The sequence below is a fragment of the Lipotes vexillifer genome, unplaced genomic scaffold (assembly GCF_000442215.2).
Source record: "Lipotes vexillifer unplaced genomic scaffold, Lipotes_vexillifer_v1.1 scaffold47, whole genome shotgun sequence".
NCBI classification, from domain to species: Eukaryota; Metazoa; Chordata; class Mammalia; order Artiodactyla; family Lipotidae; genus Lipotes; species Lipotes vexillifer.
The window spans coordinates 2207443-2229973 of record NW_006791298.1 but is presented as its reverse complement, the minus strand read 5'-3'; the positions used below and the strand labels follow the sequence as shown (position 1 = coordinate 2229973).

The window sequence follows — 22531 nt, the reverse complement described above, 5'->3', positions numbered from 1 at the left end:
GAAAGAGTGAACGTACATAGAGGAAACTAACAGAGAACTTTTTTCCTCTATGAATTACATTAAAAATAAATGTGTTTTCAAACTATATCATTTTTTTAAAGCTTGGGTAGGAATGGAGACTTTGTTCCCCCATCTTTTTTGTTTTTCTTATGGAAAGTAGAAACATTGAAGAGAATGCCATAATCTTTTCATCTGTATTCAACAGTTGTTAACATTTTGCCATATTTGCTTTATAAACACAAATACATACAAATATGTATTTCGCTGTGCTATTTGAAAGGAATTTGCAAACATCATGCCCCTTAACCCCTTAGATATTTTGGCATCCATCTCTTAAACATGAGATTATTCTCTTACATAACTATAATACCATCATTATATCTAAGAAAATTAATAATTTTATATTATCTAATATCAAGTCTATATTTATATTTCCCTGATTGTCTTAAGAATGTTTTATAGGGTTTAAAACAATCACCAGGATCCAGTTTAGGTTGACACATTATATTTGTTGGATTTATCTCTTTATTCTCTTTTAGTTAGTCTAGAACAGGCCCTGAGAATAAAGATTTTTGATGGAAATGTCAAAGAAGAAAAATTTGACGATATTAGTTTCAAGAAGGAAACCCACCAAATTATCTTACCATCATGTTCTACATTTTTTGTTTCATTCAAGTGAAGAGAGGGAGTAGTTCTTGGTGCTCTTGGTTTAGAAGAAAGAGAATTTTCTGTGGATTCTTGAACACCAGTTTTTCTTAACTGATAAAAGAATATAAATCTACTTTTAAAAATGGTACTGAATATACAATTAGGGGAAATCTGAGTTCATAATATGTTATTGTTTTCGATGTTAAGAGGGATAAGCAATGCTATACATGTTATACAGACTTCCTGTTCTCAAAATATTTAATCAGGCACATAAAGAGTTCAAAAAAATAGAGAAAGACAAGGCAAAAAACAGAAATTGATCAAAAAACAGTAAGATCAAAGGCAGAGACTTTACTTAGAATATTTTAATATGTTCTATTTATTTATATGAATGTAATATATATTCTGTTCAGTGACACAGGCAGATTTTAAATTTCATAATTCTCAGTTGTAGGTCTTAAGACCTAGCACATAATTTGAACAGGGCTGCTTTCTTGATAGTTTTTGACATGTAATCATATCTGTAAAGGTAACAAATAGGCAGTTTTATTTGTGTACTTTCAATATATTCAATATTTCATTGTCTGTTGTTCTGGGTTTGCAGTTTATTGACCGATAGCTTTTCTTATTGATGGGTTGAGAAGAGCAGAGTAATAACACGTAATGTGTTATTAGTGTTAGTTTTTTGATGTCAGCATAAATGGCATTTCCTAGGATATAATGCATAAAGATCCATTGTAAAGTTCACTTATTGGATGTTAGTCTTTTCTACTAAGTAACTGTGATCTTATAGTAACTTAACTTTACAGTTTTGGTTTCTTAATTTAAATTTGAATAAGTTGGGTCAGATGATTTAAGCCTTCTTCCAACTTAGAATTCATTGTTGAATTCTTCATACATTTTATTATTAGACAGGATGTATATTATTTTATAATAGTGACATTTTGCTTTTGTGAGCAGGCTCATTTACTCATACTAAAAGATACAGGAAAAGAATTAGAAAAATAACATATAGTAAGAAGGAAATTATGGAAATCAAAACTAGCTGGCAAAAACCCCTTTTCAGACAGCAGAAATAACCTACTAAAATTATGAGTCATAAAATTACTGAAACATAATGTGTTTGTTTGGTGGAAATTGGTAATATTTGTTTTATAGTTCTTGGCATCTATTTTTTTTTATACCAGTTTCTTCAGGTCTGTATTATTTTTGAAACTCTCTTGAACAGCTGTTTAGTAGTATTATTACTAATTAATATTTTTGAACTATGGTACTGTTTATTGGAAATCTTAGATTTTGGCATAGCTTTATTCCAAACACATATCAACCTTGCTCACCTAGCCAGTTATTTACATTGTAGATTAATTATATTGTTGGGTATTAAACTTTAATTATTAGACATATAGCTTCTAATAATAATATTAATTATAGTAAGTTTTTATTGACCTCTTTGTGCTAAATGTGACATTACCTTTATTAACATGTATTTATTAAGTGCCTACTATGTGTCAGACAGAGTTCTATATTTTGGAGCTATAGCAATTTTAAAAAATAGAAGAAACTTTCTGTACTTATGGAGCTTACATTCTAGTGCAGGGACAGACAAGATAAATAACTCAAATATGTATTATGTTAAATAGGGATAAGTGTTAAGGAAGAAAAGAGAGTAATGAAGGAGGTAGCAGGTTTCAAGCATGGGTGTAGGGGATTATAATTTCTTTCTTTTTTTTTTCTCTTGTTGAGTTTTTGTCTAGTTCATTTATTAGAATGTACATAAATATCCACATTGAATGGAATTAAACATGAATATGGGATCATGGTGTAGAGGACAGGTCACTGACCTAGGAGTTAGCCCATCTGTGTTCTGACCCAGCTCTGACACATGACTGCAGATATTCCAGTTTGTCTAGAGTATAAGGTGGATTGGGAGGTAAGGCAAGAGGCCAAATAGGTAAGAAGCAAAAGAATAGGTGGCACCTGGGGGATTATAATTTATGATTAAGTTATCTGGGAAGGCTTCTTTGAGAAATTTGTATTTGAGAAAGACCTAAAGTGAGTAAGAGTGGGCCCATGCAGATACCAGGGTGAAGAGCATTCCAGACAGAGAGCAACAAGGGCAAAGACCCTGAGATAGCAGCCTGTTTGATGTGTTTGTGTAACAGTGAAAAGGCCAGCATGACTAGAGTACAGGAGATGAAGTCAGTGAGATGATTAAGAGTCATCTAGGTCTTATGGGCCACTATGAGTGAGACCGGAAGCCATTGTGCGGTGTTGAACAAAGAGAGAGTCTAATTTAAATTTTAACTGAATCTCTTTGGCTGCTATATTGAGGATATACTTTGCATGAATTAATTCTTTTTTTCTCACAACAGTCCTGTAAGACAGGTTCTTTTATTATCTACATAGCGTACATTAGGAAACTGAGAAGGGGTTAAGTAATTTATTCAAGGTCACACAAAAGTTTTAGAGCCAAAATTCAACCCCAGGTAGTTTATTAGCTTCAGAGCCTGCAAACCTAATGATCATGCTGAGGTGATCCTTTTATTCACTATCCAACTATAATTATTTTAAATAATTTTAGGGTCCAGTGTTTTCATAAACCTAAATTTTATGTAAAAGATTGGACATAACTATTAAAATATTGACTTACCTGATTTTCAATTTCTTTTATTTGACTGTGCTGTTGATTTAATTGTCTGTATTGTTCTTCCACGATCTGAAGAAGATCTTTGATGCTATTATCTTGCTGTTCTACAAAAGTCTGGACATAGATTATAGGTTGGTTAGAAGTTTCTTTCTTTTTTGTTAAATTAGACTTTTTTATTTCCTATAACACTATCACAATCTAATTTTTTAAACTAATACTGGATTAGAAAAATGATATTGGCAAACCTTTTCCCCTTGTATTCTTCTTTCACATAGTAAATATTTGAGTTTTTGTGTTTTATTTAAAATGTACCATCTCTAAAATCTGATTTCCTGATCTTTAAACTACTTCAATTAAATGAAAAAACAGTATTTTAATATCTTTTCCATTAACTGTATTACTTTCATACATTTTAAAGATGGGAGAATAGTTACACAAGTTATATTCCTTTAGCTTTTTACTTGCCTCCAGTAATTTGCAATAGTATAATAATTTAGTGTTCTAAATTTCATTGCTTAACTGTCTTGTAATTTTCATCTGAAATGCAAAGTTTAGTTATTTTCATAAATAATGTTAGGGAAACAAAAACCAACTTGAAATTATAATGGGGAAAATTTATTTCCTGGAGTCTTTTTTTCATGAGAAAAATATAGTGTTTCAATAGTTCAACAAAGTATTTCAAGTAGCGTGTTTTAAAATATATTTTTTAAAAAGATCCACATTGAAAACATAATCATGAACCCTCTTTGTTTTATACTTACTTTGAGTGAAGTTATTTCCGGGTGTTCCTGAATTTCAGGTTGATTTTTAATTAAATTGGTTAATTGGTCCTCCAGGTATCTCACTTTTTGTTGAAGTAGAAGTTTTTCTTCAAGGAGACTTTCAAGTTTTGAGTTGAGTTCAAGCGACATGTTCTTTACTTCTTCATTTTTGACTTGCAGCCTGGATGTAGTTCTTCTAAGTTCCTTTTCTTCTTCTTTGATTTCATTGGTTTGCAGTGATAAGTCATAAAAAGACTGATCAAATATGTTGAGTTTTTGAAATATGTCATTAATTTGGCCCTTAGTCTTATGAACAAAGTCTTTAAGACCATGTCCTAACTGAAGTAGGCCATTGGCTAAAATTTTTACATCATCTAACATAGCAAATCTTGATTTTGGCTCTGGAGATACAGAATCAAATGATGAATAATCTTGGTCAATTTTGGAAGAAATAACTAGAGGAACAATAAAAAGAAAGAGCTTAATAGTGTACATTTCTATCCTAATTATTCACTTTAAAACGATTTGGAATTCGTTTTTTTCCTGTAAGCATACCTAGACTTCTGAACTCTCTATATAACACTATTTGCCACATAAACAGTAAGGTTGGAGGTGAATATAGTTAATCATTAAGCTGTTTAAACTTGTATGAATGTAACCTTCCACATTGAGTTAGATCAATGCTAAATGAAGTCAAAGAAATGAACAAAGAATTTAATAGGTCATTTAAAATGGTTATTGTATTTAATTTTGCTGTACTATAAACTGCACTTTCAGTGTTATGAGATCTACCTGTTTTTAAAAGCTCATTTTAATTTATCATGATTTTTAAAGAGATTTACAATACCAAATTCTTTTGACTGATAAATTCATCATTAAAGTTGAGGAAAAATTAATGAATTAAGTATACATTTCCCAAATTGTATTTTAGTTCTTTTTGGAAACAGTGATCGATTAAAAAAAAATGCCTTCTCTGTGAATCCTTCCTCCACATCTGCAGGTGGTGTTAATGCTGCATTCCCATGGTACTCTGTATAAGCTAACATATGATTATATATTCCTTATTATTTGTCATTGTAATTATTTGTTAGTATATCTTTTTGCTTCAGATAATCTATCTAAATCATATTTGTATATTATCACAAAATCCCGTACATTAAAATATATTTCATCCTTTTTCTCTGTTATAGTCTATGTCTCTATGTTCTTGCCTCCTCTTTTCCGTGTGCCCACTGTAAGACCAATAGATTATGTGGTTTTCTAAGGTCAACCAGAATTAAATATTGGGTTGACCAAAAGAAAGGTTTGTTCGTTTTTTTCCATAAGATGGCTCTAGTAGAGCTTAATTGTCTTTAACTTCATTCAAAACAATTTTGTTAGATTGTATGTGATTGCTGTCATATCAGTGTGCATTTAAAAAAAGATTTACAAAATTGGTGAACTTTTGTGTAGCCATTTTAATATTGAAGATGGAAGAAAAAGCAACATTTTGGCATATTATGCTTTATTATTTCAAGAAAGGTAAAAATGCAGCTGAAATGCATAAAAAGACTTGTGCATTGTATGGAGAAGGTGCTGTGACTGATCGAACATGTCAAAAGTAGTTTGCGAAGTTTTGTGCTGGAGATTTCTCACTGGACGATGCTGCACTGTTGGGTAGACCAGTTGAAGTTGGTAGCAATCAAATTGAGACATTAATTGAGAACAATCAGCCTTATACCACACAGGAGATAGCCAAAATAGACGAAACATCCAAATCAAGCGTTTAAAATCATTTGCACCTGCTTGGTTATGTTCATCGCTTTCATGTTTCGGTTCCACATAAGTTAAGTGAAAAACAACCTTCTTGACTGTATTTCTGCATGTGCTTCTCTACTGAAACGTAATGGAAATGTTCCGTATTTAAAACAAATGGTGATGGGCAATGAAAAGTGGATACTGTACAACAATGTGGAATGGAAGAGATCATGGGACAAGCGAAATAAGCCACTACCAACCACAGCAAAGGCTGGTCTTCATCCAAAGAAGGTGATGTTGTGTATATGGTGGGATTGGAAGGGAATCCTCTATTATGAGCTCCTTCTGGAAAACCAAACGATTAACTCCATCAAGTACTGCTCCCAGTTAGACCAACTGAAAGCAGCACTCAACAAAAAGCATCCAGAATTAGTCAACAGAAAATGCATAATATTCCATCAGGTTAACGCAAGACTGTATGTTTCTTTGATGACCAGGCAAAAACTTGGTTAAGCTTGGCTGGGGGCTTCTGATTCATCCACTGTATTCACCAGACATTGCACCTTCGGATTTCCATTTATTTCGGTCTTTACAGAATTCTCTTAATGGAAAAAATTTCAATCCCCTGGAAGACTGTAAAGGGCACCTGGAACAGTTCTTCACTCAAAAAGATAAAAAGTTGGGAAGATGGAATTATGAAGTTACCTAAAAATGGCAGAAGGTAGTGGAACAAAAGAGTGAATACATTGTTCAATAAAGTTCTTGGTGAAAATGAAGAATGTGTCTTTTATTTTTTTTTATGAACCAAAGGCACTTCTTGGCCAACCCAATACTTACAATGTCAGAAACTATTTGCCCATTATAAGTTTTTCTAAAGTTTGTGTGCTTGGTAACAATATTCATGATCTAAATTTAACAGAACCAAAAAATTAGAATGATTAAAAATAATGTTCCCCTGTGCTTCTAACTTAGTGTTAAAAGGAAAAATACTAAATGTTTCAGTTAAATTATAAGTGATTATTTTTCTTGAGTGTTCATATTAAGAACTATTTTTGAGAAAATAATAAATACTTTTAAAATGCCTTATCTTGACAAATTAATATAGTAAAATTGTTAAGAGTGTGGTCTTTGGAATCAGATTATGGTCTGGTCCAGAAGCCAGATCTAGCTATCCTGCCTTAGATAAGTTACTTAACCTTCCCACACCTCAGTCTCCTCTCCTGTAAGTTGGGTATTTTTTTTTTAGTACATACTTAAGGAGAAGCAAAAGAAGTAATATGTGTATAGTAGTTAGAACAGTGTCTGGCAAATAGGAAGTACTCAAAATGTTAGTTATTATATCCATGAAATTACCTTTTAATTTGTGTGTGTGTATGTGTGTGTGATTAGCCCTATCTAAATGAAATTTTTCATTAATGCAATAGCTCTTTTGCAAAGGGAGAAGTTTTAACATAATGAATTTCAGTTTAAGTGGTAAATTATCAAGCAAAACTTTACAAAATTTATCATTTCTAAATTTATTCTTAGAAATGCTTCTTCCTGGAGTAAAACAGAGACCCTTTCTTTTGATGGTTTAGGATTAAGGGCTTTTGGATAGAACAGTTGCAGTAGATGTAGTAAACTACAGTGGCTAAGAGTTTGATTCTGGAGAGAGACTGGATGAATTGGAATCCTGGCTGTGCCGTTCTTCAGCTCTGTGAAATTACTTAGCTTTTCTGACCTCTGTTTTCTTGTCTATCAAGTGAAGATAATATCTACTCTATAGAGTTATATAAAGACTAAAAATATTTTAAAGCACTTAGAGCACTACCTAGTGTTTAGTAAACATTACACAGTATTATGTATTAGTATTCTTTTGTAATTAAAAAGACAATGCACTTATGTAATATTGCTGTAATATTTTACTGGTAAATATTATATAGTCTTATGTTAAGATGACATAAGTTGGGAAGTTTTGCTAGAGTCTGGGTTTTCTGAGTTTTGGTCTCTTGGACCTTGATAAGTACAAGGAATTATGTCTTTTGTTTAGCCTGGTATACTTTTTATAAGTGTCCAATACAGAACCACATAAATATTTCTGTTTGTAAGAGAAATATAGAATGCAAATAGATAAAAATATACAAATACTTCCACTAATGAAGAAGAAAAACAAAATATTTTTCCTTATTCTTCATTTTCATCTTAACCTTTACCACTGGTACATGTTATGGAATTATAGAAGTGTATGTTGAACTAATGAAGAAATTTGAATTTCCTCCCTCTTTTTAAAATAGATGTGTTAAGTGTTGTGATCATTGGTCCTGAAGGGCATATTTCGAAACTTCTCCTAACTAAACTGTCTACTTTTCTGGCTTAAAACTATTGACCCTGATATTTCATCCATTTTCTAGTTGAGGGGGAATGGAGATGGGCCAGCTTCTTGTCTCTATTGTACTATAAGCTGTTCATTGGTAAGATCTATATCTGTTTTAAATTTATATCCTGTATAGCACTTTAGTACAATGCCTAACATGCTGGAGAAACCATACATTTTTATTGAATGAGTAAGATAATGATAAAGTCTTAACATGGGAGTTTTTCAAACACAATTTGCATATAATAGATATACCTTTTTGATATAGGAGGTTCTTTTCAGAGAAAGGAATTTGAAAAGTAGTCCCTTCCAGTTCATGAAAGTAACTGGACACTAATACCAAAGAAAGGCTGTGTGAAGGAATTTCCTTCTATTTGGTTACTCTCCTGGAGTATTGACACTTTTTGCACAATTTATATATTTCCTCACATGTAACACGAAAAGATAGATTAGAGGCAGTGGTTGCATATTCTTGGTTTATAATATATTGTCTCTGGGTAGAAATATCTGGATAATTTTTTTTCTTACCATAGTTTGACATGTTATTTAATATAATTAAAATAAATAATTTACCTAATTACAAGCTGTGGAAGAGTGTCAACATGGGAAATGTAATGAAAGTAGTAATTTTGTAAATGATTTTTACATCTACCTTTTAATGCCCCCTGTCTGAGTACACATTGTTAAAGGCAGAATCTAATCTTTGCTTGAACTTGTGCCTGTTTAAATAGAACCCTGATGAGATGTAACCAGTAATGTTATAAAAACTTAAAATTTTTATGCCAAAGAAAATAAGAAACTAAGCAAAATTAAGACCTAGTTTAAGAATTCCTAGTTTCAAAGAACTAATATACAAAATTTCTTAGCTGCATAGAATTTTAGGACATTTGGGAGCTTTGTTTAAATTCTAAGCAAAGCAAAGTCCCTTATCCTCCCCCAGGTTGTGCAATCTTATGGAGATTTGAGTTCCAAATAAAACATAAGGCATTTGGGGTCTGTTGAATATAGTATCACTAGTAATTTCTTCCTTTTAAACTGTGGTCATTTGTTTTTGAATTAATATATTCGGTAGAAAGATTCTAAAAGTAACTGAGAAAAGCATATTTATAAATAGAAATATTTATAGTAACTAAAGAATAATGCCAGAGTAATATCAATACAGTAGCTCCCTTTTCCTCTCTTTGTCCAGAACAGCACTGTCCAATGGAAATATAGTGTGAGCTATATGTGTAAAAAACTGAAAAGAAACAAGTGAAATTAATTTTAATAGTATGTTTTGTTTAATCCAAATCTAGTATGTATTTTATACTTTCAGGATATCTCAGAACAGGTACACACCAAGTACTCTATAGTCTCACTAGACCATATTATTGGACAGCAGAGGTCCAGAAGATGAGTGACTTTCGAAGGAATCATTTTGTTTATCTTAGCTTTTTTCTCATGTTCACTATTAATAAATGTTAATTTGTTATGTTGAAAGTATTTATCGTGGAAACTCAGATATTTGAAAAACCTATAAAAAATAAAAACGCTGACTCTTCCCGATTAACATTTTGGGGTCTATCATACCAGTTCCCTTGGATGACTACCTAAATGTAATTTTTTTTTTAACACAAATGGGAGTGTGTTATATATAGCTCGTGTTATATATATAAATTGATTCAAGACCATAACATTTTAAAATTTATTTTCAATATGAGTGCCTATACCATATCCTTTTAAATGGCTGCACAATCTTTTATTATATGGATGCACCTTAATTTAATCATCTGCCTGTCAATGATCATTTCAGTTGCTTGCAATTTTCTGATTACAAACAATATGCATAGAAAAGGTGTTTATATTTGTGTATAAATATTTTCATGTGATAAGTTCATAAACGTTAACTTTCAAAGTAGATTTCTCTTGTCAGATTATCCTTTAAAAGAATTGTGCCAATTTATATCCCTACCAAGAGTATATGAGAGTTCCTCTTTTCCCATGAATTTTTACCAATGCTTTAAATTGACAAAGACAAAAAATATTGATAAACCTTGTAGGCACATATATCTAGTTTATTTTGCTGTCTGTCTTGTTCTCTTTGTGAATTACCTGAGAATTATCTAAGTCTCCCTTCCCCCATCAAACTCCCCACCCCTTTTTTGTTTGTCTATTTCTGAATAATTTTAGGAATTATTTACATGTGATGGATACTAACTCTTTGTCATGTGTGTAGCAAACAGTGTTCTTCCAATTTGTCCTTTGTCTTCCACTTGTGTTTATGGTATCCCCTGCTCTTAGAGGCTTTAAAATTTGTCTTTTATGATTTTTTTGTGGCTCATGCTCAGAAATGCCTTCCTCACCTATAAAATATGGTCTCTTTAAAGGTTTTCTAGTACTTTTATGGTTTTATTTTTATTATTTAAAACTTTGACTTAATCTGGAATTTATTTTGAGGAAGTGGTGAAATATGAATTCAGCCTTAAAAAAGGTCAGTCAGCTATCTCAGCAACTCAACACTTTTCATTGATCTACCTTCTCTCTGCTGATTTAAAATTCCTCTGAAGGAGTATTATAAATGCACGGTAAAGACTTACTGGGTTTATGTGGAAATTTATTAGTGGAGTTAGCAGTCAAATGAAAAAGAGTCTAGGCTAAACGCATGCCTTTCACCTTCATAGACAAGTTGAATTTAAAATTGTATTGCTTATATTAGAAATCAAACATAGCTTAATGTTCAGTTAATTTGCATTTCATATGAAAATTCAAACTCCAGAAGAGTTAAGTAACTAAAATATTATGTGAGTTCTGTACTATTCATTCATTCATTCAATCAATCATTTATTCATATGAGGAACTATTCTAGGCATTGGAAATATAGCAGTTAACTAGATTCGTAAGGTCCTTGCCCTCATAGAATTTGGGCTTTATTTAAGGAGATACATAAACAAGAAATAATGTACAAACAAGCAAGATAATTTAGGATTATCTTAAGCAGATTATTTAAGAGTTGTGAATGGGATAACAAAGTGATGTTATGTGGGGAGGTAAAGTGAGGCTTTCTAAAACTCGAAAGATGGGAAGGGGCCAGTTATGTCCACATCCACAAAGCTAAAACAGTAGTAATCCAAATGCAGAAATTGAGGGGTGGGGGAAGGCATGATGTGTTTTGCTTTTCTGTGTGTTTTGCATGTCTATCCTGCTTGAAAATTTCTCACTGAAATTTATGGGCAGATTCTTTAGTTTCAAGTCCTCTTGTGGGCCCCAGTGACATTCTATGTTCATAGCATTTATCATACTGCAAGTATTTGCCTGTCTTATTCTCCCTCCAGACTGTGAGTTCTATGAAGTCAAGAACTTTGTCTTTTATCTCTATATTCTCAGTATCTAGTATACTGCATACTCAATAAATGTCACAATGAGGCATTATAAACATAATAAAGGCCGATCTGTTATCATGTGCTTTGGATCCTGTTCTCTCCCACCATTTCAGTAATCTTACAGTCTTGTTCTAGTGTATGCAAACTCTGTCTCAACTAAATTCCTTTCATTAGGATTTAATCAAACTTAAACGTTTCCAATCTTAAAAAGCTTCCCAAATCCCTATGTTCTGTCTCCAACTATTGCATTATCTTTCTCCCATTCTCAGCTACACTCTTCAGAATTTCACGTATTTCATTTTCTTACCTCCTACTTACTCTTTAAATCTACTTTTGTCTGTTTTCAGCCTGAGATTTCCAGTGACTTTGAAGTTGCTAAATTCAGTTGACATTTTTCATTTCTTACCTTATTTGGTCTGTGACTAGCATTTGACACTTAACTCTTATAATTCTGCTTGTAATTTCTTCCTTGGGCTTCCTTGCCACTGTACTTCCATGGTTTTCCTTCTGTTTCTTTGTGGGTGCCTTATCAGTCTTTGTAGGCTCATCCTCTTCTGGATGACCACATAATCTTCAAGTTCCTTAAAACTCCTTTGTTGGAATAATACACAATGAGAGTAATTAAGTGATATTCTAGTTCTCTCATAGTTGATGTCCTTGAGAATGGTTCTCAGCACAGGAAAAATGATATATAGGTGCAAGATAGAAAAGATTAAATAAAAACCTTGTATTCTTGAATTTGAATTTGGATTATCACTATGAACTCAGGATATATTTCATGTTAAAAGCATTTCCCCCTAACTCTTTCAACTTTAAAAGGCCTAGAAACAATGAATAACCCACAATGAGTGGCCTGGAAAAACATTAACCATTCAAAAACCCCAACTCCTTGGAGAAATGGCTGATTCCAGGTTTGGGAAGAAAGTGTACAAGAAGAGCCTGGAAGGTCTTCTCGTAACAGATAGTAAGAGGCCGTCAAAGACTTTTATGACTGAATCAAAAGGAATCATGAGCCAGTTTGAATCGACCTTTTCACCTGTCGAAGATGGTACAATTTGAACACCAATAAGGATAATAACTGCAAAATATTGAAACCCGTTAATATGTTTGCTCCATGAGTTTATAAGTGATGCTGTAAAAAAAAAAACACAATTGATCCCTTTTAGAGGAATGTAATGTACCAACTGATTATTTTGAAAATTGGCAGCTAATGGAAAAGAATCAAGCATTTATTCTTGCCTCTCATATAATGGCTCACTGGCAAAGCAAATAGTAGATAAGGAAAAGTGCTCTTCATAGAGATATTCCAGCTGTTAAATAAAGAAGCAATGATAGAATATCACCTTTTGGCAATCCTTAATGAGTTAATGGATTTAGGCATTGGTCATCATTGTCTACTAATTGCACAAAAAATGAAACAACAACCAAACATTTTCCTCCTGATAGAAGGACACAGTACCATTTATGAAGTGATCTTGCCACCAAAATTTGACCAAGGCTCTAGATTCAACTCTCAAATCATAGAAAACACAGAGGGACATGTTAAATGTCACTACAGTGTGCAGTCAGTAAAATCCAGCCTCTGGAAAAATCTACACAAAAATATCAATAATTCTTCAACAAATGTATTGCAAAGGGAGTAGATGAAAAGACTTCTCTATGATCAACTAAGTACCTGTCTGTTCCTCCCATAGCTTCTGCATACTTCTCTCACAACACAGCATTGTTTTGAAATGGTCTTGTTTATAGGTATTTCCATGCCATTAGATGTGTGATATATTTTACCTCTTTTTATCTTCTTGTTTTTAACTTTTGACATTTTAATAATAATGTGCCTTGGTGTGGGTCTCTTTGAGTTCATCTTATTTGGAACTCTCTGAATTTCCTGGATCTGGATGTCTGTTTCCTTCCTCAGATTAGAGAAGTTTTCAGCCATTATTTCTTCACAGTTTTCCGTAAGTAGGTTAATGCCACTATACATCCTGCCCTGCAACCTTTTTTTCATCCAACATGCTGGGTATCTCTTTCTGCATTAATAAATACTGCTGCATATTGTCATTTTTTGGGACTCTGAAATGTATTCTTCTTTTAATATATCTTAATTTAATTAATTAGTCCAGTACTGATGAACATGTTTCTTTATAATTATTTCCTAATATAAAAAATGTCATGAATTTCTTTGAACACACCCATTTGTACGTATGTGCAGTTCTCTCCTTAGACTAGAGGTGGGTTTGTTGGGTCAAAGGATATGTTCATTTAAAATTCCTATATTGCTCTACCACCTTCTAGAAAATTTAGACCTATTTTCATTGTCCTAGCAGTTGATGAGGAGGGTTTTATTATGCTTGAAGTCTTGTTCATCAGCTCTGAGCAAACACTAGTTTTCAGGTAAAGTAACTCTCAATCTTTTTTTCTTTTTCTTTTTTTAAGCCCTCTCTTTTGGTGCCTTTCCTTGAATTATTTCTCATCTCTGTGTTGACAGCAGGGACTATTAAAGCTGTATAAGATGCAACTGGACATGAAGTCAAATAATTGTAGAGTAGTATATGATTTTCTCATAGTAACTACCTAATACTTTTATACCTACCATATTATCATATGTGTTTTTGAATAATAATGTAGAATATTATACCTCTTAAAACCTTGATCACATTTATACAAAAAGCCTGATTTCTAAATGTCATCCTATTTATATCTGCTTGGAGAAACTAAGATAATATTAGAACTGTCTTTTAACTTCTTAATAATGTTTCTCTTCATACTTGTTTATTTCCCAGTAGCCTCTTCTAGAGGAAACAACATGCATTTTTAAGTCTGACTGAACTGTATTCTCATTTCGGCTTTGCCACTTATTTGATTGTATGTGAAAATCTCTTAATTTTTCTGGGCCTCAGTTCTTCTGCAAAAGGGGGGGTATATTTGATTGCTGTCTGTTTGAATGACTGCTCTAAAGATCAAATCAAACATTGTATGTGAAAATAGCAAATGCTAATAATTCAATATTTGTTCATCTGTTTCTTTTGTGGTGTGTAGTAGTGATACATAGTGTTTTTAGATATGTGTTCACTATCATATATACTATTGCCTTCACAGAAACCTTCTCTACATATACCCTCAGAGTCTCAATTTTGCCAACCGTCAAGGTTCTGCCAGAAATATAACAGTTAAAGTCCAGTTTATGTATGGGGAGGATCCTAGCAATGCCATGCCGGTAAGAAATGTTCTTTACATTTCCTATTCTTCATATACAGTTCAAATAGACCTTTTTGGGGGCGGGGAAGGTAATCACTTGGTTGGCAGCTCTGAACTGGAAATGAATGTGATCTTGCAAACAAAATTTCTGACTTCATTACTTCCTGTACAGGTAGTAATGCGTTTATTTGAAGTCTTATTTATTGAGGACTTGGTATATGCTAGGCATTCCCAGAGATACAAAGATGAATAAGACATAATCTAGAGGATATTAAGAATACATAAAATTTTAAAATAATGAACTTCGGAAGAGGGCCAGATCAGAATCACCTAGGGTACTCTTAACAGAGCAGATACCTCTTCTCTACTCTTCCATCTATGATCCTGATTCCCCGCCTTTAGAATGAAAGGCCAGGTAAGGGAGGTGGAAAGTGGTGGGTAGTATTATGGGGTTGTGATATAGTCTGAAAGTGCTCCCCAGGTGATTCTAATTTGCATGGTTCTTCCCATCTTCATTGAGAAACTCTGGCAGTAGTTCTTAACTTTGGCTACATTTTACACTCACTTGGGGAGCTTTTAAAAATACCAATGCCCAGACAATGCCATTCCAATTACATTATAATCTTTGGGGTGGGATACCAGGCAGATGTCAGTATTTTTAAATATCCCCAAGGGATTACATTTTGCAGCCAATATTGATAACTAAGGTATGTGCTAATTATTAGAAGATTGGTAGTATAGGGTTTCAAAGGTATAGGTGTTCAGAGGAAGGAGAGAATGTCTCAAAGGTGGTTAAAATGTTCATAGCAGTGGATCTGTCTAGACTGCGGGGAAAGGAGAGCAATTCAAGTTGGAGAATGTCCTTCAACAGAGATAGAGTGGTGAGTTGCCAGTGAGCCAGAGCAATGCAAGATAAGTCAGGAATAGTAGATTGGGGAGGCTAGATTGGGGAGGTTCTTGACTGCCCACATTGTCATTTAGGATTTGTGGGACACTAGTACATTCAGGTTCCATGAAAGTAGATTTTCAATTTATGGAGTAGGAGCACATCTGTCACTGTAGATGTTCAACCTCTGAAAGAACCCTAGTGGAATGAAAATGCGCTAAGAACAGGTGCACTGTTTACAGAGTTTTATTTTAGCCTTCTATGGCAGTCATTTGAATCAAATTCTTTTGATTTTCTACAATACTTACTAAGAAAACTATTTTCCTTTTCACTGTAGCCTCAGTTTCATCAACATTTATAGATCTTGATAGCAGCAAGCACAAATTATTCATCTTTGTATTCTTCTATGGCAGCTGTTCCAGATCCTTGCATATAATACATGCTGAATAAATATTTGTTCAATAAATGTAGAATTTATTTTTGAGGTTTGGAATGAGCATTTCATGCTTTTTACTAGCTCTTCATTTCTGCTGAAGGAGTGCATGTACTAATCATAGTCGATGAAAAGATGCTGGATTGTGAAAATAGATGGCTTTGTTATCCTATATGTGAATGGCCATATGAATTTGAGCTATGACAAATGTAGTATATGTAAAATAATTTGTTTTTATTTTTTGCCTAACAAACTCTTCCTTGTCTTAGCATACATATAGCCTCCTCTACAGAGCCCCAGCTGCATCCAGCCATATCGGCAGTTATACCACTCCTTCATTTGGTGCTACCTTAGTGTCTTCTCACTTCTTTTATGGGCTGTTTCATTTTATGGTTATATGCTTGTTTCTTTATCTCAACCACTAGACTGTGAGCTCCTTGAGGGCAAGGACCATGTCTTACTCATATCTGTGTCTTGCCTATCATAGTGTTTGGCATAATTGATGCTCAGTCTATGTTGATGAATGATTAAAAATACATGTTAAATGGTCAAAGGAACACTTTTCACTTTATATCATTGCATGTTATGAAATTAAGTTACTTTTTGAAAAACAATAGCTTCTCAGAGGGAAAAAAATGTACTGCATTCCTTTCTCTTGTGTATTATTAGTGATATGAAAATATAATGCTTTTATGTTTATGTGAGTGGCTGGTTTGAAATAATGTATAAACACAGACACATTGTATTTGCTTATTTTTTTTAAAATGAAGACTGTCCAATTGGATCTTAAGATAATTTTTTGATCATACAATGTTGATATGATAAAATCATAAACTTCATAATTCTGGCACTGGAACAGCATTTTTATAAAAAATAGTAAGGTAATCTTAGAAATTGATGAAATTAGACACATACAGGAGAGTCATAATTATTATACTTTTGCATGCCCTTAAAATAAAAGGACCTGCTTGAAATGTTGCAAAAAGAAACACAGATATCTGTTATTATGTTCTTTTTATTTAAGGATGGTGCAACTCAACCCCTTTGTATAAGGAATAAACTTTGAGTTGTTTTACCAGTTGTGTGATAGAAGTGTGATGACATGTCCACATACCTATTCATGCATGTGTAGAGATGACTGGCCAGACTTAAAAGTTTAATCTATGACTAGATAACATTGTAAGCCTGTTACATAGTAATCATAGCTATGGTCTTGACATCATTAAGCCATTTATGTAATCTGCTGCCCTAATTAACCATAGTATTGCTTGGTAGAATTCGAGAGGCAGATATACAAGACTGAATTATTTTACCTCTAAACCTTCTCCAGAGTATTGTAGTGGTAGTGTATTTTTTTTTTTTTTTAATGTGGTGGATTTGAAAAAAAACAAACACATAAGTAAGAATATAAGAATGGAGCTCCTCTTCCATTGTAGAGTAGCTTGCAGGGAGTACTGGAAGTTAAAGGGTACATAGCTTGATCTAAATTAGGGTATTTTAATATCATTTATAAATAATTTATATTTGACATTCAGAATGACTGTTGTTTTAGTGGAGAATCCACCAATTTATATAGTAGATATATGCCACCATTCTAGGATCATATTTCTTATGTAAATTCCAAATGATGTGCTACATCTAGATTTTAAAATGAATTCTTTACCTTCTTTAAGATAAAGGAAAGAAATGTACCTTATTGCCCAATAGATATAAATATAATGGATAGAAACTTTTTGAATGTTTGAATGTCAGATGGGTCTATAGTTGAAAAGAAATTGACAGTTAAGCAATTGAACGTATAGGCACATTGTTCTTCATTGGGCTTATTTTGCCCATTGTTCTCAGTTATTAAATCAGACAAATTCTTACATAGATTTGAAACATCCAGCATTTATTACAACAAAGTTTCAACATGCTGTTATTTGTTACAGGTAATCTTTGGTAAATCTAGCTGTTCAGAATTTTCAAAGGAAGCCTATACAGCCGTAGTATATCATAACAGGTACTGAATTCAAATATTTCTTTCAAAGTTTCTCACTTCTCAGTGGCATTGTTAGCACTCACGTTAGTGTGTTTACCAAATGCTTTGCTGCACTGGATGTGCAAATTCAAGACAGCTGACATCAAAGTTATAATTTTCAACCTGTAGATGCACATTCTCTCCATAGACATCTGAAATATAAGACTTTACGCACAAAACATCTTTTCTGTCAAATTCTCTGATCCTGTCATTTTTATTATATTGTTATTGATTATCATTATGGCCTCTGGTCCTTTGGTCTTTCCCTGTTATTTTCACCTGACACTTTGTAGTTTTACTTAACTCTTTACTAAGCTTGCACTCATTAGTCAGTTAAATTGGTGCAACATCCAATAAATCTTCGACTCAGTGACTTTCCCTTTTACTTCTTTGGGAATTGATTGTTAACTCTGGATAACCTTTAACTTCTGCTTTCTTTCCCCTCCTCCTCTTCCTCCTGCCCTCCCTCCCCATCCCCCTCCTTCACCTCCCTCTCCCCCTTTTTTTGTTTTGATTATCGAATGCTATTGGAGAAAAAACACAAAATTGTGCCAATCAGGGCTGTCACAAATTGATGTTATTTTATCATATGATGGGGCTACAGTAATTTATTTTATCGTATTTTATCTTCTTTTGGCCCCTCTATTCTTTGGTAAATTTTTTTGTCATCACCTTTTTACCTTCTCTCCCATTTGGCAGTAGCTATTTTAAGCTTTTCTTCCCTTTTCTCTAGCTCCTACTTCTTTTCTGTTTGCTTTAACTCTTAGTGTTCCTACTTTATGAAGTTGATTGAGACCATCTAACTTGAGATCTATCAACTTCTGTGCTCTTCACCTCAAATTGTCTCCATGCAGATCTGCCTTTCCTCTGTTTCAAAGGTGGTAATGGCCCACACCTTCCTCAGTGTGGATCTTTTCATCTCTGCTCTCAAAACGATCTTATCCAGGCTCTTCAGAATGTGACTCCATCAGTTATTCCTTTTCTTGCATCATCAGTCTTCTGTTTCATTGGCTCCATCTCTTATTGCCACAAAATTTGTTTTCTATACTTAAAAAAAGGTCTTTCTTCAGTGCTGTTGTGTAGCATGGTTTTTCCTTACCCTCCATAAAACTTTCTTCTTTCTCACCTTTATTTTATGACCCTCTCTTGGTTTCCTTTTATCCCTTTGAACACTTTTTTTTTAATAGTAATTATTCTAATTTTTCTTTTTCTTTAAGACATAGGCCTTCCACACAAAACACAAAAGTTTTGCCTTTATCCTTCTTTTTCTATAATATTCTCTCCCTAAATAATCTTATATGTATTTCCAGAGTTACATTCAATGAAAATACTACTACTTTTACCTTTATGTGGATTGTTCGCACTGTTTATTTTCTCTCATAACCTTCTTTCTGAAATACAGATGTGTATTTTCAATGGCCTTTTAGGCGTATTCATTCGAGTGCCTGCTGCCTTCTCAATTTCCATGTATTTGTTCTCGACTCTCTTCCTAAGCCAATCTCTGTCTGACTCTTTATTTTTATTAATCGTACCACGATTTTTCCAGTTGCTCTGACTCAAAATGTAAGACATTCTTGCCTTCCTTCTTATTTTGTCTAATATACAATCATCTTTTACATCTTGATGATTGTATTTCTGCCTCATTACCAAGCATATCTTGTGCTGTCCTGTTTCTGGACCTTTCTTGGATCTTTTTTCTGTTGTAATACTGGTTCCCTCTAATTGAACTCCTACTCATACTTTAAGGCCCATATCATATATCTCTTCCTAAATGACAGTTCCCTGATCTAAAACTTGAAGTAATCAATTCAGCTCTGTTCTTGAGGCACTTAACCTTATATGCTGTATACTAGGGGTCGGCAGACTTTTCTAAAAAGGGCCAAATAGTATATATTTTAGGCCTTGTGCGCCATCTGGTCTCTTGCAACTACTCAACCTTGCTGTTGTAGTGCAAAAGTAGCCATGTACAGTAAATTGCAAATAAGTGGGCATGGCTGTCTTCCAATAAAATTTTATTTATGGACCCTGAAATTTGAATTTCATATAATATCTCAAGTGAAATATTATTCTTTTGAATTTTTTTAAGCACTTAAAAATATAAAAATCATTTTTAGTTTGTAGCCTATACAAATGAAGTAGCGGACTGGATTTGGCCTGTGGCCATAGTTTGCCAACCCCTGCTTTATAGCATAGCTATTGATATATGTGTGTCTTACTTATATTTCTACTGAATTATATATTTTTGAGGGTTATTTTTCTTATGTTCATCTTTAAAACCACCACAAAAGTAACACAGTTCTTAGTCTAATGGTGGGTAATTAAAAATACTTGTTGATGAATAACTCATAGATGTTTAATTTTCCATAAGAGCCTTTACATAATATGATTTCAGGAAAGAAATGAACTAAAGCACTAGAAGCCAGAAAAGATATTTATAAAGAAGGTTGTATTTTCTAAAAGTATCTCAGTTTGTGGCTAGGTCTTTATTTTGTTGCTCTTAGCATTAGTAGAATTAAAATGATACAGTCTAACATTACTAGTAAATTCAACTTTCTCATAATTCGGTGGTGATTAGTGAGATCAGTAATAAGATCTATAGCATCTTTTATTCACCAAAGTCATCAAATTCTCAGATGGCTAGCATTAGCTACCTTTCTTACGGGTATTAAAAGCCTTATGCCACTTAATTTTTCTGTGATCAGATCTACACCTGTTAGCATTTTTGAGGCTTATTTGAGATGGAAGAATATTTGACATATTTAGCATCAGAGAAAAATCCCTAACTGTTGGGATGGGCTTCACTTTAAAGGTAGTTGGAACTATATGGTTTGGATGTATTTTCATTGAATACAACAGAGAGATACTAACTGAATATGGAAGATGGGGATGCTAAGGTTCTATCCCTTTTAGGTCTATATCATAAATAGCAGCCATGCTATCTTATAAAAATGCTCTTAGGGCCCACTCTCAATGAATATTGAGATGCAAGTGCCATTGGTTTGATCAAATATGATATTTGTTGTATTCCTTAGTAGCTGGGAGCCCTTCTAAACGGTGGGACACATTGCAATTTGTGGGGATTCCCTGATTTTTTCTTTTCTTTTTTCTCTTTTCCTTTTCCTTTTTTTTTTTGTAAAGCTGTCAGTCAATACACAACTAGTCCATGTTTAGGTAACATTTATTTCTTTAGCAGTGGAATGATAGATATAAGACATTGCACAGAGAGCCTATCTTGATACCAAGTTGTCTAAATATTCCTTTTTTCTTTCTTTCTTTTTTTTTTTAACAAAAGGATAATACAATTTAGTCTTACTATGGAACTGTACTCCTATAAAAGAAAAATGTTTTTCTATGGTATGGTTATAAGATATACACTTATAAAAGCTCATATTATTTTTTTTCTGTGTAATATGTATCCAAATTGGTTTATAAATATAGAAAGCCTTGCCCTAGTCTCTTCTCATATACAGTTTCCAATCTAATGAAGATTTCAGCATCAAGGTGGTGATTATTAATGAATTTTCAGATAGTAGGATTACTCAACCCATTAATAAAAATTGGATGAGAAATTTCAGAAACAGTGGCAGCTCCCTCATCTGGAAGTAGGGGTTAGTTACTTAAGAGCTTGGAAATAAAAATATTTTGGACTAGAAGAAAAATTAAGCATGAATCCTGAAATTAATTTAAAAATTACTCAAACATACAAATGCAATAATTGTTTATTTTGAACACATTACTGACTATTGATGTTTTGTTTTGTTTTTGTATGAAGGTCTCCTGATTTTCATGAAGAAATCAAGGTTAAACTCCCTGCTACTTTAACTGACCATCATCACTTGCTTTTTACTTTTTATCATGTTAGTTGTCAACAAAAACAAAATACTCCTCTTGAAACTCCTGTTGGATACACGGTAAGTATATTTTGTTAAATATTTAGCCCTTTGATCTTAAAAATAATTAACAATATTTAAGATAATTGGTGTTCATTATTATTTGAGTATTCCTTATCTGATTCCCCATCTTCATTAGGAAGGGTCATCATAACAAGAAAATGCTCAATATAGTTAACCAGTATCATTAATTAACTAAGTAACATGTGTAAACACTTAGGTGTTGGTCCTGATTATTGTATATTTACCCAACACTACTGTGTAAATGTAACAGTTTTAAGGGTTCTTTGGAAGAAAATAGTTTGAATGTAAAATGATTAAAAGAGACCCTTGGCAATTAAAACCTTTTCTAATTGTCTTAATTAAAGCAATTAAAACGCCTGAGTATTTTTTGAAAATCATTACTGTTGAATTACAAAAGTAAACCTAAGATGAATACATCATAGTGTGCTATCACAATTTTGTCAGAAAGGCATGCCTTCACCTAAAAGAGAAAAACTAACATTTGATACATATCTTTTGTCTTCAGCTTATGACATGAATTTTTGCTAAATGTAAGAAAATAAGTTTATGTCATACTTTTTAGTTTTGTTTCCAACATT

The 22531-nt window shown here is 32.8% G+C and overlaps 2 protein-coding genes across 9 annotated transcripts in view; one reads left to right on the top strand and one right to left on the bottom strand.

Annotated features, from left to right (window-relative positions):
- ANGPTL3 (angiopoietin like 3) overlaps nt 1-4634 on the bottom strand; it is an 8583-nt gene extending 3949 nt beyond the window's left edge. Inside the window, exons 1-3 of the mRNA XM_007464285.1 lie at nt 4057-4634; nt 3299-3409; nt 645-759 (exon numbers count right to left, since the gene is read on the bottom strand). Coding sequence (XP_007464347.1) covers nt 645-759; nt 3299-3409; nt 4057-4551 — 721 coding nt within the window. The 5' untranslated portion in view covers nt 4552-4634. The remainder of the gene's footprint in view (nt 1-644; nt 760-3298; nt 3410-4056) is intronic.
- DOCK7 (dedicator of cytokinesis 7) overlaps nt 1-22531 on the top strand; it is a 220162-nt gene that overhangs the window by 77730 nt on the left and 119901 nt on the right. For 7 of the 8 annotated variants that reach the window (XM_007464292.1, XM_007464291.1, XM_007464290.1 and 4 more), the window contains exons 14-16: nt 14602-14719; nt 17951-18021; nt 21812-21950. In XM_007464292.1, coding sequence (XP_007464354.1) covers nt 14602-14719; nt 17951-18021; nt 21812-21950 — 328 coding nt within the window. Of the gene's footprint in view, nt 1-14601; nt 14720-16311; nt 17095-17950; nt 18022-21811; nt 21951-22531 lie in introns of those variants that run through there. The other variant, XM_007464293.1, reaches the window with a different exon arrangement.